At 46.1% G+C, this 17,089-nt stretch overlaps 1 protein-coding gene across 6 annotated transcripts in view; it reads right to left on the minus strand.

Annotated features, from left to right (window-relative positions):
- Positions 1-17,089, minus strand: part of CPXM2 (carboxypeptidase X, M14 family member 2) — a 132,828-nt gene that overhangs the window by 106,057 nt on the left and 9,682 nt on the right. For 4 of the 6 annotated variants that reach the window (XR_010412608.1, XM_064595405.1, XM_064595408.1 and 1 more), the window contains exon 2: positions 13,941-14,039. The exons of 1 other annotated variant lie outside the window; for it this stretch is intronic. Coding sequence is in view for 4 of the 5 variants with exons in the window: in XM_064595405.1 (XP_064451475.1) it covers positions 13,941-14,039 (99 nt within the window). In the remaining variant the exon portion in view is untranslated. Of the gene's footprint in view, positions 1-12,906; positions 13,023-13,940; positions 14,040-17,089 lie in introns of those variants that run through there. One more of the 6 variants, XM_064595409.1, reaches the window with a different exon arrangement.

The raw sequence follows: 17,089 nt of genomic DNA on the forward strand, positions 1-17,089 counted from the left end.
TAGCTCTGATATATGACATTCTATCCTTCACCTTTCTGAACCCGACATTCCCTTTGATGGATGAGCGCGTGGAGGCAGCTTCCTGCTGCGCTGGAGGACGGGTCTACAGTGGCTCTTTGCAGGTCTCAGACATGCCCAGCTTCCCAGAGGGGCATGGCCCCTCCACCCAAGGTCTTGGGGAAAGGAGTTAATGTCAGCCTTATCCAGCCACCCTTGGAAGGTACCTCCCTCACCGCAGGACTCCCTCCCCCAGAGTTCTCACCCTGACTCAACATCAGAATCAGAATCTCTTGGGGAACTTCAAAAAACTGCTGCTCAGAGCCCTCCCCAGAGACTCTGATGGACAGGACTGCAGAGGGGCCCTGGTCTCTAAGGCTCCCAGGTGATCTTCTGAGACCCTCAGAATCTGGCTGGTGTCTCTTCCCTTAAAGCTACAGAGGCTCAGAGCTCCCCTTACACAGGTCCTGTGGATGCAGCACAGGAAATCCTCAGGGAGCGGAATCCGTGGGCTAAAAACCCTGCACACACCAGGCCCAGAGCACCTGCATCACAGAGGCTCTGACTTCTGATTGGTGGCTGCTCACTTGAAAAGCCTCCCCAGAGCACCTGCATCACAGAGGCTCTGACTTCTGATTGGTGGCTGCTCACTTGAAAAGCCTCCAAGACCTCCTCCCCGACATCCACCCCTCTCATCCTACCCACCCCTGGCTAACAAAGGTACAAAGCATCCTGTTCTCCTCACAGGCGAGCAACTCTGAGTGCCCATCATTGAATCCCCAAAGCCATCAATATTTCCCCAGTAAATGAATGAACATGTATTATGATCCAACAGAACTGATAATCATTAGCTTGTACACTGTTTTGTTCTTTCTATATTGCTTATCAGGCCAAAAAAGGAGGAATTATTCTTTCAAAATAGCATTTCTCAAACCTCAATCACCTGCTTATTATCTTTGTGAATTTTTCCATATCCAAGTACCACCTGCACTTTTACTTCGTATTTTTATTTAAATCAAGAATTTTAATGGAAATACATGACTGCAAAAGGAAGCCTTTTTCTAGAAGACAACATAGGGAAATGTCTTCATGATCTTGCAGTAGGCGAAAAGAATTTAAACATGCAACAAAAGCACTAAAGGAAAATACTGACGATTTGTCTGTATTAAATTTAAGAACATCTGTTATTCAAAAGATAGCATTACTAGAGTTCAAAGATAAGCCTGGAACTGCAAGAAGATATTACTGTGCATACATCTGACAAAGGACTCACATCCACAGTAATTTTAAGAAAGGCAAACATAGGGGCACCTGGGTGGCTCAGTCGTTAAGCATCTGCCTTCGGCTCAGGTCATGATCCCAGGGTCCTGGGATCGAGCCCCACATCGGGCTTGCTGCTCAGCGGGAAGCCTGCTTCTCCCTCTCCCACTCCCCCTGCTTGTGTTCCCTCTCTCGCTGTCTCTCTGTCAAATAAATAAATAAAATCTTTAAAAAAAAAAAAAAAAAAGAAAGGCAAACATACAAGGGTGGCTCAGTCAGTTAAGTGTCTGCCTTCCCCTCAGGTCATGATCCCAGGGTCCTGGGATCGAGTCCGCATCGGGCTCCCTGCTCAGCAGGGAGCCTGCTTCTCCCTCCTCTGCCTGCCGCTCCCCCTGCTTGTGCACTCTCTCTCTCCCTCTCTCTCTCTGACAAATAAATAAATAAAATCTTAAAAAAAAAAAAAAAGGCAAACATACCAAAAAAACCCTCCTATAAATCAATAAGAAAAACAATGGGCAAAAGATCTGAGCAGGCATTCATGAAAGAAGATATTCTGATGGTGCATGAGCATTAGTCATTTGTCTTCAGGAAAATGCCAATCAAGACCACAACAAAATGCCAGGACCCACACACCAGTATAAATACAATTAAAAAGACACATATCAAATGTTGGCAAGGAGGCAAAGCAACAATACTGGTAGAGAAGTGTTAACGGGACAACTGATCTGGAAAGCTCTCTAGGGGAATTTACTAAAGATATAAATTTGCAGGCCCTGTGACACAGCAACTCTACCAAGGTGCAGATACCCAACAGAAATTCACTCACACATACACCAAGAGACTTATATGCAAGAATGATCCTAGAAGCACAATTTGTGATAGCCGAAAACTGAAAACCACCCAAATGTCCATTAATATGAGAATGAATAAGTAAACTGTGGTACAGCCATGCCACAGAATATGATAAATCCCTGAAAATACACGAATCATGAACTATACACAATAACATGGAGAAATCTCATAAACATACTATTAAGTGATTGCAATCAGACACAATGTATGATTCCATGAATATTAAGTTTAAAAACAGGCAAAAGTAATCTCTAATGGGGATTATCCTTGAGAGGGAACAGGGCTAGTGACTAACTGGGGTGAGAGGGAGGCCTCATGGTCTGGTCATCAATTTATGATCTAAATGTTAGTTAAAATAGTGCATTTACATTACATGTGAGTGGTGCATATGACAATCCAGTGTGTTATGCTCTTAAGATTTCTAGACTTTTCTGTGTGTTATACTTTAATAATAATAGTAATAATAAAAAGACTTTGCTTTTCCTGACTACTACATCATACTAGTATCAACTAAGTCTATTTGTCCAATTCGGAAAGAGGAAAAGAGAATTATGCTGAATGAAAAAACCCAGTCTCAAAAGTTATATACCATATGGTTTACTTCATCTAACATTCTTGAAAACACAAAATTATAGAGATGAAGAGCAGCCTAGCAGTTGCCAGGAATTAGGGACTGTGGGAGGGGGTATGTGGCTAGAAAGGGATGTTACAAGGAAGCCCCACAGTGAAGAGATAGCCCTGTATCTCTCTGTGATGGTATTCCCATGAAATGGCAGATGTGGTACAAGCATGCAGGACTAATGCACATACACACACACACACGGATAATGGGTGGAATCTGAATATGTTCCGTAAATTTTGCTATTATACCACAGTTATGCAAAATGTCAGCACCAGGGGAGGCAGAGTGAAGGGTGCACGGGACCCATTTGTTTGCAACTTCCTGTGGATCTCTAATTATTTCAAAATAAAGGTTTTTTTTTTTTTTTTTAAGACCCCTTGAAAAAACTTTCTCACAACGTGTTCCAGGTTATTTAACGTATCTCATAAAATCACCAGTTATACAGAAGTATCACAGACTTTGGGGAATTCTTATTTAAGCTTTTGCAACATCTCCCAAACACATCCTAAAAACCTACAAAGACCCTAAAAAGAAAGATGCTCAACCATGCTTCAACCTAGTGCCAGATGTGCAAGAATATTCCCCACAGCTGGAGAAAAAAAAAAAATGGAGATGACCAGAGGAGGGACAGAAAACCCTTCATCCCTCTTGCGTGCATCCATTTTGAAGTCCAGGGTCTGCAGCAATGAGAAAACTGAAAATTGGACACCATCTCCAAAGCTCAGATCTAGCTTTCTGAGGTGGCCAGGTGTTCACCTCTCCTCCCCGACCCCCATCAGCTTTCCACAACTGTTTGGATTGGAAACTCTCAGAAAACAACAGGAAGGAGGGACGATTGTCACACGGAAGGACAGTGTGGGGCAAAGACAAGAGCACTGACAACAGCATAGGAAGATAATTATAGTTCCCCCATGTATCCCATCAGAAAAGAGGATCTAAGAACTGCACCCAGGGAAGAAATCAGCACCTCGGGGAAGCAAAAATATGTAGAAGATAAAGAGCTGCTTGAAACTGAAAACTGTACTGAGCATTTGCATGCCTACCGGGTCAACATCTGTAGATCTGAGAAAGGGCTGCAACTGCCCCCCAGTGGAGGAAATATGGCTGCATTTTGCCTCATTGAAAGAAGAGTAAAGAACAAATCACTGATATGCCATCTATGAAGGACAAAATTCCACAAAAAAAGAACATGAGATATATCACACGAAAGACTCCAAGCAATAATGTACCTTTAAAAGTGATTTCATGTAACAATGAGGAAAATATTTTTCCTAAAATTGTTCATCCTAATTATAGAAAAATTATTTAAAATAAGGCCAGGGACTCCTGGGGGGCTCAGTCAGTTAAGTATCTAACTCTTGATTTCAGCTTAGGGGTCATAGGATCTAGCCCCACGTCAGGCTCCACACTCAGCAGGGACTCTGCTTGAGATTCTCCCCCTCTCCCTCTGCCCCTCCTCTCTCTCTCCCTCTCTCTAAAATAAATAAATAAATCTTTACAAGAAAAAAGGTCAAATATTAAAAAAACTACAAACCCAAAGGCAGAATTAAAACCTATGGAAAGCTCCATTATTTTTAACCTGGGATCTTTGCCAATGAAGTAAAGAAAAATAAGTAAAAAGTATAAGAAATGGAAAGAAAAAAAAACAAAATTGCCATTACTTAGCATATATTATGATTTTGTACCCAAACCCAAGTAAATATATAAATAATTGTTTTTAATAAGAGTTTAGCAATGTTGCTGGATATAAATCAGCATAGAAAAAAAATCAACTGTCCTCCTGTATACTGGCAATAAAGAGTTAGAAAACTGAAATTAAAAGCATCACAAAATAGCAAACATCTAAGAATAAATCTAGTAAAGATGGGCAAGATCCATTTATTGGGAGATATTTAAAAAGATTTAACAAGTGAGGAGATATACCATGTTCATGGATTAGAAGACTTAATGTTGTAAATATGCTAATTCTCCCCCAAGTTGATTTATGGAATCTATGAAACGGTCATCAAAATTCCAAAAGTTTTCGGTAAGGTATTTGATGAACCTGACTGGGTGGTGTAAATATATGTGTGTGCATGCACACTTTTAAAGAACTAGGTCCTGCTCTATTGGATATCATGATGTGTTATAACACTATACTGGTTAAGAGAGTAAGGTATTTTGTGTATGGGTAGAAAAATGAGTTAATGATAAAGAACAGCAAGACTGAAAACAAAGCCATACATATATGGACTCTGAATCCCCAAGAGACAAAGGTAGCACTGCAAAACAACAGGGAAACAAGGAAAAAATAAAATTGAATTCTAACTTCATATCATAAATAAACAAAATCCATTCCAAGTATTTGAAGACCTAACTGTGCAAAATAAAAAAGGAAAGAGAGCTTTAGAAGACAGTATAAAACATCTTTATGACTTTGGAGCAAGAAGGGATTTCTTAAACAAGTCGCAAATAGTAGCAACCAAAAAGAAAAAGAAAAAGATATATTTGGCTACATTATAATTAGGAACTTCTGTTCCTTACGACCCCACAGAAATAAAAAGGAGAAAACAGAGAACATATTTGCTACCAACATCATAAAATCAAAATTCAAACTCAGAATGGATAAATCTATAAGGAAGAAAATAGAATGGAAATGTCACCAGAAAAGATACTCAAATGACAAATCTATGAGAAGATGCTGAACCTCATTAATAATTAGGAAATGCAAATGAAATCACAGTGAGTCACCACTGAACACCCACCAGATTGGCAAAATACTAAAGTCTGATCATACAAGAGTTATTCAGAACGCGAAGCCTGGAGCCTACACAATGCTGACAGGAAGTCAGAATGGCGTGCCCACCCCCCCACCCCGCCACCCCACGGACGGAAACAATTGAGCATTTGTTCAACAGTGAAGCTAAACGCAGCCATTCCACATCTAAATGTATACATACTTGGAGAAACTTAAGCCCATGGGCGTTAGGATGTATGCAGGAGTTTGTCATGGCAGCGTTTTTCATAAAATACCGAAACTGGAAATAAGTCAAACATCCATCAGCACTGAAATGGATAAAAAAATATTGTTGTATAGTCCCCTGATGGAATCCTACCCAGTGATGAAAATGAAGGAACTAAACAAATATAGAATGTTAATAGAAAATTCTAAGACACGTATGACTGAATATACACAGCATAATTCCATTTATATAAATTTCAAAATCAGGCCAAACTAGCTTATTTAGAGATACAAACATAAGTGGTAAAGCTATGAAGAAAATCTGTTAAAACTGGGGTAGAGTTCACCTCCAAAGTGGAAGGGATAAAGCTGTGATACAGAAGATTGATAAGGCTCTACTTCTTGACTCCGGTGATGGTGACACAGGGATTGGCTTTATAAATATTTGCTAAAAAAACATATGTTATCATTATGTAATTTTCCTATGTCTGCTTTATTTCAAAACAACAGTAGGAAATATCCTACATGAAGCAGTAAGAGCGAACTATTACGCAGAAAATCACATCAGTGATGTGCTAACAAATTTGTAAAGATTTCAGAATGCATATTGAAAGGACAAAAAAAAAAAGAACAAATAGTAACAGCAATTTTTGTTGTTGTTGTTAGTGGGGGGTACTATAAAAGAGACCAAAAAAATCCTTATAAAACTTAAACTACTCTTACCATATGATCCAGTAATTGTGCTCCCTTGGTATTTGCCCAAATGAGTTGAAAACATGGCCACACAAAAACCTGCCCATGAATATTCATAGCAGCTTTATTCATAATTGCCAAAAGTTGGAAGCAACCAAGATGTCCTTACATGAATGAGTGGATAAACAAATGTATGCAATACAGCCAGACAATGGAATATTATTCAGTGATAAAAAGAAATGAGCTGTCGAGCCATGAAAAGGCATGGAGGAAATTTAAGTGCATATGACTAAGCGAAAGAAATGAGAAAGCTAAATGCTATATGATTCCAACCACATGAGATTGTGGAAAAGGCAAAACTCTGAAGATAGTAAAAAGATCAGTGGTTACCAGAGGATCAGGGAAGGGAAACAGAAATAAGTAGGCAGAGCACCGGGGATTTCTAGGGCAGTGAAACCATTCTGGATGGTACTGTAATAGTAGCTGCGTGTCATTATATAAATTTGTCAAAACCCATAGAATGTACAACAAAAACCGTGAACTCTCGTGTAAACCATGGACTTCAGTTACGAAGAACATATCAAAATTCCCATCACTTGTAACAAAGGTATCACGGGAATGCAATATGCTAATAATAAGGAACCCTTGGGGCGCCTGGGTGGCTCAGCCGGTTAAGCATCTGCCTTGGGCTCAGGTCATGATCCCAGGGTCCTGGGATCGAGCCCCGCATCGGGCTCCCTGCTCAGTGGGGAGCCTGCTTCTCCCTCTCCCTCTGCCTGTCTCTCTGCCTACTTGTTCTCTCTCTGTCAGATAAATAAATAAAATCTTTAAAAAAAAAATAATAATAATAATAAGGGAACCCAGAGGAGGAGCAGAGATACAGAGGAACTCTCTGTATTCTGCCTTTATTTTTTTCTAAGTCAAAATCTAAAACATCTCGGGCGCCTGGGTGGCTCAGTCGGTTAAGCGACTGCCTTCAGCTCAGGTCATGATCCCGGGGTCCCTGGATCGAGTCCCGCATCGGGCTCCCTGCTCGGCGGGGAGTCTGCTTCTCCCTCTGACCCTCCTCCCTCTCATGCTCTCTCTCTCTCTCATTCTCTCTTTCTCAAATAAATAAGTAAAATCTTTAAAAAAAAAAAATCTAAAACGTCTCTAAAATAAATAAATAAATTAGCTGATAAATTAACAAAACGTAAGTACATAAACTGCAAAAGGAAAATGTATCAACAGAGTGACGATGTCTTCAAAATAAACCTTATCAAAATGAAAAGAATAGAAAATCTGATAGATCAATAACCATAAAAGAAAGTAGATCTATCAAAGAACTTCTTCAGTGGAAAATGCCTAGTTCCAATGAATTTACAGTCTTGTTCTTTCGAGCTTTCAAGGAATAGATCATTCTGTGTTCCTGCACGGTAACAGGCCTTAAAAAAATGAGTCAAGTGCCCAAATGAATGACCGATACAAAGCTCCCACAATGGAACCTGTTGGTCGAGTCACTGTTGTAAGTGCTTTATTCAAGCTATCTTATTAAATACTTATCCCAATCTTACAGATATGTCCAATTATTACCCCCATTTTGTATTTGAGAAAATTGAGGCACAAAGAGATTAAATAACACGCTCAAGACCACACATCTAGTCAACTGTGGACTGGGCTTTGAGCTCAGTACGGTTCCAGAGTTCTTAACAACCCTACAGTGCAATGTATAAACAGAGGGTCCTGTCCTTCACATACAAGGAGCGCTCATAAAACAATACACACACAAGGAGAAAATGGGCAAAAGACTGTAAAAGTTGTCATAAACCTTTCGAGAGAGCAGTGATAACTCCATGCAATTCCTCCTCCAGGAAGCATGAACTCAAGGAGCAAGCGAGTGAGTGAAGACACAGACAGAAGGAGTGTAGAAATGTTCACAACCTGGGAAGAACTGTCAGTTACGACTCCATCATAAAATGGAAAACCACTTCACATCATGCCATAAGAGTATTTGATGACATAGGAACGTAACAGTAGCACTTTAAGTGAGAGCAGAAGGTTACAAAACAAGACTATTTCAGTTTTGTAGGAAGTGTGTGTGTCATCTACACACATACCTGTAATTTTGTTCCTGATGCATGTAAGTGCACACGTGCACGTGCATGCACACACACACACACACACAGAGACAAGATTGGAGAGAGAGACTCCAAATGTTGACTGTGATTATCCCTGGAAGATAAGACTATGGATTTGTTGTATTCCCTTCTTTGTTTTTTTTTAAGGATTTTATTTATTTATTTGAGAGAGAGAGACAGCATGAGCAGGGGGAGGGCAGAGGGAGAAGCAGACTCCCTGCTGAGCAGGGAGCCCGATGCGGGACTCAATCCCAGGACCCCAGGATCATGACTTGAACTGAAGGCAGACGCTTCACCGACTGAGCCACCCTGGCGCTCCATCCCTTGTTTTTATACATCTTCCACATTTTCTACAAGGTGCATCCATTACTTTCATAGTCAAAATGTTTTGTAAGCCAGGAAAAAAATCTATTTTAGAACAGCTTCCACTCTGAGTTAAGTTTCTAATTTTTTTTTTAAGTTTTAGGGTATGACATGGTGAATTCGGTTTTCTGCTAACGCCATCCTGAGTCAGCAACATAGAAGTCAAGAAGAGGATCTCATCACAGAAGGGCTGAGAAGATGGAAAGAAGACGGGCAGACTGTCACAGGAACAAAGTCCCCAGAGCAACAAGAAGCATGTTTCTACTCTGTAAGAGGACTCCTGTGACCTTGGTCGACCAGATCCACACCTGGGGTAAGCTGGGTGACAGACAGGAGCGGAGCCCGTGGGTGCTCCCAAGCACATCAGAACTCTGGCTCCCAACCCCTTGTCTGGGACATACCTCTATGCTGGCACCTCCACTGTGGCCCAGGTTCCAAACGAAAGCTTCTACAGCCTGTGCCCACATGGCATTAACAGAACTCAGTTTACACTCGCGGGTAGCAGTGAGCCCGGGACCCCTAATCGAACCCAGTGAAGGCCCTGCCACAAAACCACTGGAAGAACAAAATAAATCTCTCCCCATTGCAAAGGCAAGCCAGAAGATCCTCACAAGACACGTGTCAGAGACTGAAGAATAACTTTCTAGGCATGTTTGAGACACAGTGGAAAGTGGGGGAGCTAGACAGGTATGGAGGAGCCCTTGGTGTCCCATCTGCCCACATTCATCAGGCTTCCCAAGCAAAGTGGGTCCGAGAGGGATGTGACCCTGTCCCAATTCTGGCCCCTCGCCTCCCCTCTCACTTCCAAAGGGTCTGAAATACCCCTGGAGAAGATGTGACCGTGTATCATAGCATCTGCCAGGTCAGCCAGGACTCACTCCCGTGCCCTCAGCCGCTGTGCCAGATGTCTGGGGGAGACCAGAGCTGAGCCCCCGAGAAGCACCTGGCCATGCAAAACCGGGGAAAGGATCACAACAAGGGTATGGATGAAAACCCAAACTGTCTCTGCTACAGCGAAAAACTCTCCAGTGTCTCACACACACACACACACGAAGTGGGTCAATCCCCAAGCATACCTGGCTGAGGCCTCAAATCTCACCCAGCCCAGGCACGAGGGAGCTCCGGTTCACCAACATGCATCGCTTTGGGAAAACAATTCTACTTCCATGATGGTGGGAAATCACGTTCCTTTCCGACTGATCCAAGAGCATTTCCTGTGGAGGCGAGCCCTGCTGTTCTGGGTCATGAAGAAGCCACTTGAACATACATGAAATACCTGCTCTAGAGCCCAGAACACTAGTTGCAACACAGGACAGGTGCTCAGTAAACAAGTTTGCCATTCTTGTTGAGTGCTACTCCAAGGCTGGGTGTATCCTGAGGACAATCAGGGGAGACCAAGCTCTTGAGTACTCATATCCTCCCAGAGGAGAAGAGCTGCCCATAGGAATCACTAGGATGTGAGACAGGAAGGGACTGGGACCCTGAGGAGGAGGCGTAGGAAAATGAAAGAGAGGTGATCGGGGCAGTCTTCCCGGAGACAGCATTTGCAGAAAAGTGAAGTTCTTGGCAGGGGTTGACAAGCCTCAGCCCCTGGGATGGCCAGACCCAGGCCACCACCTGCATCTGTATGGCCCAAGAGGTAAGAATAGTTTTGTACTTTTGTAATGGTTACATTTTAAATGGTTATTTAAGTAATGACATAATATCCTCAATTTTGCTTCTTGGCCAATAAACCGTATTTTTATGATCTGATTCTTTAAAAATGCCTGCCAAGTCCTCTCACTGAGGCACAAAAAAACCCAGATGGTAAATAAAAGCCATCGCTAATGTTCACTGAGAGCTTGCTGTGGGCTGTGTGTGCTGTACCCTTCGGACACTATTGAAACTTCAAAATAATCCTCTAAAGGGATCTCTTCCCCACTCTTGCAGAGGAGGAAACTGAGTCATGGAGAACTGAGGAACTTGTCCAGAGTTGCACAGGCAGTGAGAGTAGAGCCTGATCCAAAGCTGTCCTCTCAATCACCAACTGAGATGCCTGTCCAGTTCCCTTTGGAGAAAACACATAAGCCATGTGTTTCAGCATAGGACATGGTGTGAGAAAAGCCCGTCTGCCTTGGGGGAAAAGGAGGCAGGGGCCAGAAATGAGAAGCCAATAGAAACAAGCAAATTCTCTCAAGCCCTCAGCTCAGAACGGGCACCTTGGCACTCCACCTTACTCCAGCGGACGCAGCGAGGCATGGGCCGGCCCAAAGTCAAGGGCGCTCTCACCTTTTTTTTTTTTTTTTAAAGATTTTTTATGTATTTGACAGAGAGAGAGGGGGGGAGAGCCGGGGAGAGCAAGCACAAGCAGGGGGAGCAGCAAGCAGGGGAGAAGCAGGCGTCCCGCTGAGCAAGGAGCCCGATGTGGGGCTCGATCCCAGGCGCTCTCACCTTTTATGAAGGGAACTGAAAAGTCACACGGCAAAGGGCTGGACCCAAGGAGAGGTGAAGAACTAGAGCAATAATTCAACCAGCTGAGCCAATTATTTTAGGACAATATCCAAGATGCATTTTGGACACTTGCCCGAGTGGACGCTGCTCCTCAGCCCATGTACGTGTTCTCTCCGAGAGTCGCATCTGAGGCAAACTCGTGATGTCATCGCTCACATAAGGGGGGAGGGGTTAATATCTGTACGTAACCCACCACCTTGAAAATGAAGCGGGTCACATCTCCATCTGCCACCTTGCACATGATGTAGGTGGCATCTGTTTAACCCACCACCTGACCCCTTCATTCTGCCACCTCTCCAGCAAGGCCCCCCAGGGAGACCTGAGCAGAGACAGAGAGGAGGCTGAGCACAGGGTCCTGAGAGTGCCCAGCTAGCTCTGCGAGGCCCCGTTCCACCCCACACCGTCCCCCAGGCGCCCCTGCCTGACCCCAGCGTTCCTAACTGCTGTGTTCCCTGCCTCCACGACCAAGTCCTCTCTCTCTTCCATATTGCATATCACGGCCCCCCACAGCATCTCTCCCTCCCGCGTCATGCTCGATTCCTCAATCTTGTTTTAACAGAAGAGCAAGGTAAAGAAGTTTCATAGACCAGAGTCACTCGTCACGCACTCAATGAATCAGAGCCACAGTGACTGCTCGAGAGACCAGGGACCCCAACCCATCAGACAGAGCTCTGACGCCAAGGCCAGGGGAGCGACTCTGCGTGGGCTAGCGTGTGCGTGTGCATGCGTGTGCGTGTGTGTGTAAAGAAATAGGCCCTGAAAACTTTTTGAAAATGCCTTCCCGGGCGCCTGGGTGGCTCAGTCGTTAAGCGCCTGCCTTCGGCTCAGGTCATGATCCCAGGGTCCTGGGATCGAGTCCCACATCGGGCTCCCTGTTCGGCGGGAGGCCTGCTTCTCCCCCTCCCACTCCCCCTGCTTGTGTTCCTGCTCTCGCTCTCTCTCTCGCTCTCTCTCTGTCAAATAAGTAAATAAAATCTTTAAAAAAAAAAGAAAATGCCTTCCCAAATCTTAATAATTTCCAATTCTGGTAATGAATAACTAAAATAATTCGAACCAACCCTTGTGCTGAAGCTAAAAAAAAAGACCTAGACAAAATATTTTTTAAATGTTTAAAGCACTTAAAAATTAACAAGATAGTAAGGGACTCTGAGGCCCAAGTAGGATGGGAGCAAGAGCCCAGAGAGCGGAGGCCAGCACTGGGAGCTGCCTTGCCCTGGGGCATCTGAGATCCTGAAGGAACAGCTGGTGTTCAGATCAGCCTGCTGGGACAAGGGAACGGAAGTCATGCCCAAGGCCCACCCCAGGTGGGAGTCTTATTACCACCCATCTCGCTGAGACCCCAAAGGTCACCAGGGTTCATCAGGGTGAATAAGCAGAGGCACAGCCCCACATCACACGTGTCCTCAACAACCCCTCTTCCCCGCCCAAAACGCTGGGTCCTCCCGATGGCCAGGGGTACCCTACAGAACTGCCGCATTAAGATGGAATAGAATGCTCATTTGTGAAGTGATTGCAGAAGGTCCCTGCTGCTGAATTTCTGTTTTTATTTAAGGATGCACCGTTAGTCATACCTATGATGGCTTTGGTGGCGCGTTTCTGCCTAAGGGAACACGCCATTCCCTTTCTGACAATCGACGCCGTGACACGGTGTCCAGGCTCACACAGCAGCTGACCACGGACCCTGCCTCTGTAAATGCAAATTTGTGAAACGCTGTGTTTATTTAAGCCACTGTACTGCTGAGCAGGAAGCCTAGAGCCAGAAAAGCTTGGGTTCAAATCCCTGTTTTGCCACTTAGAGGCTCCATAGCCACAGGCAAACGGCACGTGCTACCAAGTCTCGTCTTCCTTAGCCATACAATATGGATAATGGGGACGATGACACCACAGGCAGGCATGGGGAGATACCAAACGGGAGGCCCAGGGCCCGGCCTTCAGCTATGGAGAGCTGAGGCACTTAGGAAACTATTAGCATTAGCCGAAGTGTGATCCCGGATACCCGAGCTTATGATAGACACAATAATTGTAATGCTGGTAGCCAGTCATAGTAAGAGCTATTGCAAATGGGCCAGAGTTGGCCCAGGAGTCTAGAAGTAATGGCTTCGACCATCCTAAAGTAAGTAATTAAAAGACTAATATTTTTACAAGGGAGTAAGACCCCAAGACTAGCATCACGGGGCTTGTAAATAGAAGACTTGCTCTCTGACTCCAGAGGCCGCCGGGGTCTGTTTGGGAGATAAGAAATGCACACGCAATGTACATGAGCAGTTGGGAGGCCCCACAAGAAAGGAAATGAGATCCTAGTGGGGTTGGAGGCGGGGAAGTGGAAGGGGCTGGGAAGGCAACCCAGGGCTCCGGGAGATTCAGAAATGACTTCAGTTGAGCCAATGGGGAAAAGGTGGCTGTGGATTACTGTGCACTGTGGGGGAGAGGGCAGCTCGGAAAGTTTGCACCCCCAAACAATAAAGGCAAAGGAGAGGCCGGAGAGGCCAGCGGCCGCCCCAGGCAGCCCCAGGGGGATCTGCAGCTGGTATCTGCTCCAGGGGCCTCCACCCTCCCTGGGCCGGCGAGGGAACCAGCAGGAGGGTCTCTGCAGAGCCTCACTCACCCTTGCTGACATCACCACGGGCCACGGGAACGCTGTGATCACCGTTGGCAGCCTTCTCAGAGCTCTTAGTCCTCACGCCTTTTCTGTTGCTATTTTTACCTAAAAAGAAGGACAGAGAGGAATGCCTTTACTTCCACATATGCCAGAGCCCTCCCAGGACGGTGAGAGCTCCACTATCTTCTGCAAAGCAATGTCTGCCCCCTCTGTGTCCCCTGTCCCCGGTTGATGGCACCCTGGACTCTGAGGTGCTTGCTAGAGGTTATAGGAGATGCAGCTTGTGATTGTGAACACCCAGGGAAATAAACACTCCTTCAGAGAGGGAGATAAACCTAAGAGACTCTTCACCGTAGAAAACAAACTGAGGGTCGAGGAAGGGGACGTGGCGGGGGGAGGGAGTAACTGGGTGATGGGCATTAAGGACGGCACGTGATGTAATGAGCACTGGATGTTATATGCAACTGATGAATTACTGAACTCTACCTCTGAAACTAGTAATACACAATATGTTAATTAATTGAAATGAAGTAAAATTAAAATAAATTTTAAGAAAGAAAGAAAGAAATACTCTTAATAAAGACAATGTATACCTGTCGGTCGTCACTATTCTAAGGCTGCAAAAATTCCTTGTGGTAGTACTTTGACCGCTCTGGGGCCCAGAGTGACACCACACCTAACTAACTGATAACACGGAGCTGGAACTCCAGACTTCTGACCCCAGAGCTAGCGTTTCCCACCATGCTGGGCTCCTCCTTCCAATTCTCTCCAAAGGCCCTGGCTGGGTACCTGGGGGTGGGAGGCGGGGGTGATGCTCCCACCAATAGCAGAGATCCTTTCCAGGGCCTAGGAAGGCTACCTGCTCATGCCCCTGGCCCCTTCAGCTTCCTCTCACACTGAGCTCCCTCTCTCTACTCCTGAAACACCAGCCTCTTTGCAGCCTTCAGCTCATGTGCTGTTCCCTCCTCCTGGAGCACCCTTCCATTCATCTCTGTCTAATTGACTCCTGCTAATTTTGCAAATCTCAGCTCTGGCATCTCCTCTTTTGGCTTTCCTGAACTCCCCACCTAAATCAATGCCTCCTTTGGTGGACTCTGATAGCACCTGTCTTAGGTCGAGTTGCCTTTAAGCAGAGCTTGATGTAGAGGTTCAGCTGGACATGATACACTGGGGGAGGGCTCTAAAGGGAAAGGGGAGGGAGCAGGATGGGGCAGAGGAAGGAGCTAAGTAAGGCTGTCCTCCCCCTCAGCCAGAGGCTGACTCAGCCTGATACCACGCGGAGCTCTGCAGTGGGAACCACACACAGCACTGTCCCCACCTTGAGACCAGAAGCCACCTTTTCTACTGCTGGTTAGCCTCTGCCTACAGATGGACCAACTGGGGCATGAGAACCAGGCTTCCAGGGGCAATGCTCCAGGGAAAGGATGGGCTATGAGCCATCACAGTCAAGACCCCAGCGGCTGGGATAGGGGTGCACCTGCAGGAAAAGGGCTCCTACTGCAGGTGCACCCACCTGTGCTGAGCAACACGTAACATAGGCCGGTCTGCTCGTGAGGGCCGGCACTGTGTCTGGTTTTGCTTACTGCTCTGTCTCTGGAGTCTGGTGCAGAATGAGCTGTGATGAATGAGTGAATGGACATGCTAATGAGTCACTGAATGACAAACTGACAAAAATAAGAGGAGGGGCAGGAGAAGGATACTTAGCTTGGACTTTAAAAAGCAAGTCGAAATACCAAAAACATTTAGTGGACTGTGTGCCAATTAATGAATCATTTCAGTCTGTTCTACGGTCTTCCCCCCCTCCCCACCCAAAAAAAAGATACTTATCAAGAAAACCTTTAATCTTCAAAAAATTCAAAGGCCACGTGGGGTCCAGCCAAGAGTAATGCTCTCTCCATCAACTTCTGGGGCAATGCCTGCTGGGAGTATCATTCAGTTTTCATGTCAGTGTCCCCCTCAGGTCCAGAAAGTCAAAACATCAGAATGTTCAGAAAGGCCAGCGGAAGAGAGCTGACCCAGAGGACCCAGGAGCACCTGACATCAGCCTGGTGTCACCTCAGCATCAGTCCCACTTCTGTGGGTCAGAATGTCACGGCCAGTGATCTCCAAAGACGGCCCCTTCTGAAGGGGCCTGACTAGGGGTCTGCAAAGACCTTGATTGGTCAGAAAAACTGGTGACATCACTTTTAAGAGTGTGGAGTCTGATTTGGCAGAAAGATAAGATGTTAAGGGGGAATAAAGTTTTACAAAACATGTAAGGAAAAAGCCAAAGTTCTGGAAAAGAATGTTCTATCCCAACCCTCCCCAGAAGTTGGCCATTGGTTGCAAGCCTTCTGTCTCCCAGGGCAACCTCTCTGGGGCCTCCGTGACAACACAGGAGAAGAGTCAAAGAGCATGGCCTGGTGACACCCTCAGCCTCACCCCCCTGTGTGCTGGATCCACGCCCGTGACGCACACGCCCCCACGCAGCTCTTGGCAGCCGACAAAGGCCCAGATGCAGATGCAGGGCAGATGTCAAAGCTCTGAGAGTCTCACTCCCCAGGGGACCGGCACGTGGGCAACAGAATCCCCCGAAGGGGTGGCAAAGGAGCAGAAACCACAGGCGGGGCCCTTCCACCTCCTCCAGGGGGCGCCCTTCCAGCTCATGGCGGGGGGGGGGGGGGGGGGGGGGGGGGCGGATCTGGTCCCAGCCACAGCAAGGACCACGGGCGTGCCCTCGGGTGACGCATGTCACCTCCCGAGGAGCCACTCCCTCATCAACAAGACAAGCACCTGCTCCCGTGGAAGCTATGGGGAGGAAACAAACAATACATGTCAAGCGCCTCGGGCCGCGTCGGGCCTGCAGCAACCACCCAACAGAAGACAGAGGCTGTCCTTCCATCCCGGATTCGTCATCAAGCCCCCGAGTGGCACAAAGTGCCATCCCAGCTGCTGAAGAATCACGGCTCACCCGCGGGGCCTGATTCACAGTCTGCAAGGCGGCACCTTCACGGGGATGACGACACTGGACCTCGGCAAGTTCCCACTGAGGGCAGGAAGCTTGCAATGAACGTGACTTTACAGACAGGGACACAGGGGTACAGAGGGGGGAAGACACCCACCCAAGGGTCGGCCACAGAGCCAGGAGGCGGCAGAGCGGAGAGCGGACTCCAGGG

This window comes from Mirounga angustirostris, unplaced genomic scaffold (genome assembly GCF_029215605.1).
Source record: "Mirounga angustirostris isolate CCGP_5_RB_7025 unplaced genomic scaffold, mMirAng1.0.hap1 SCAF_6, whole genome shotgun sequence".
NCBI lineage: Eukaryota > Metazoa > Chordata > Mammalia > Carnivora > Phocidae > Mirounga > Mirounga angustirostris.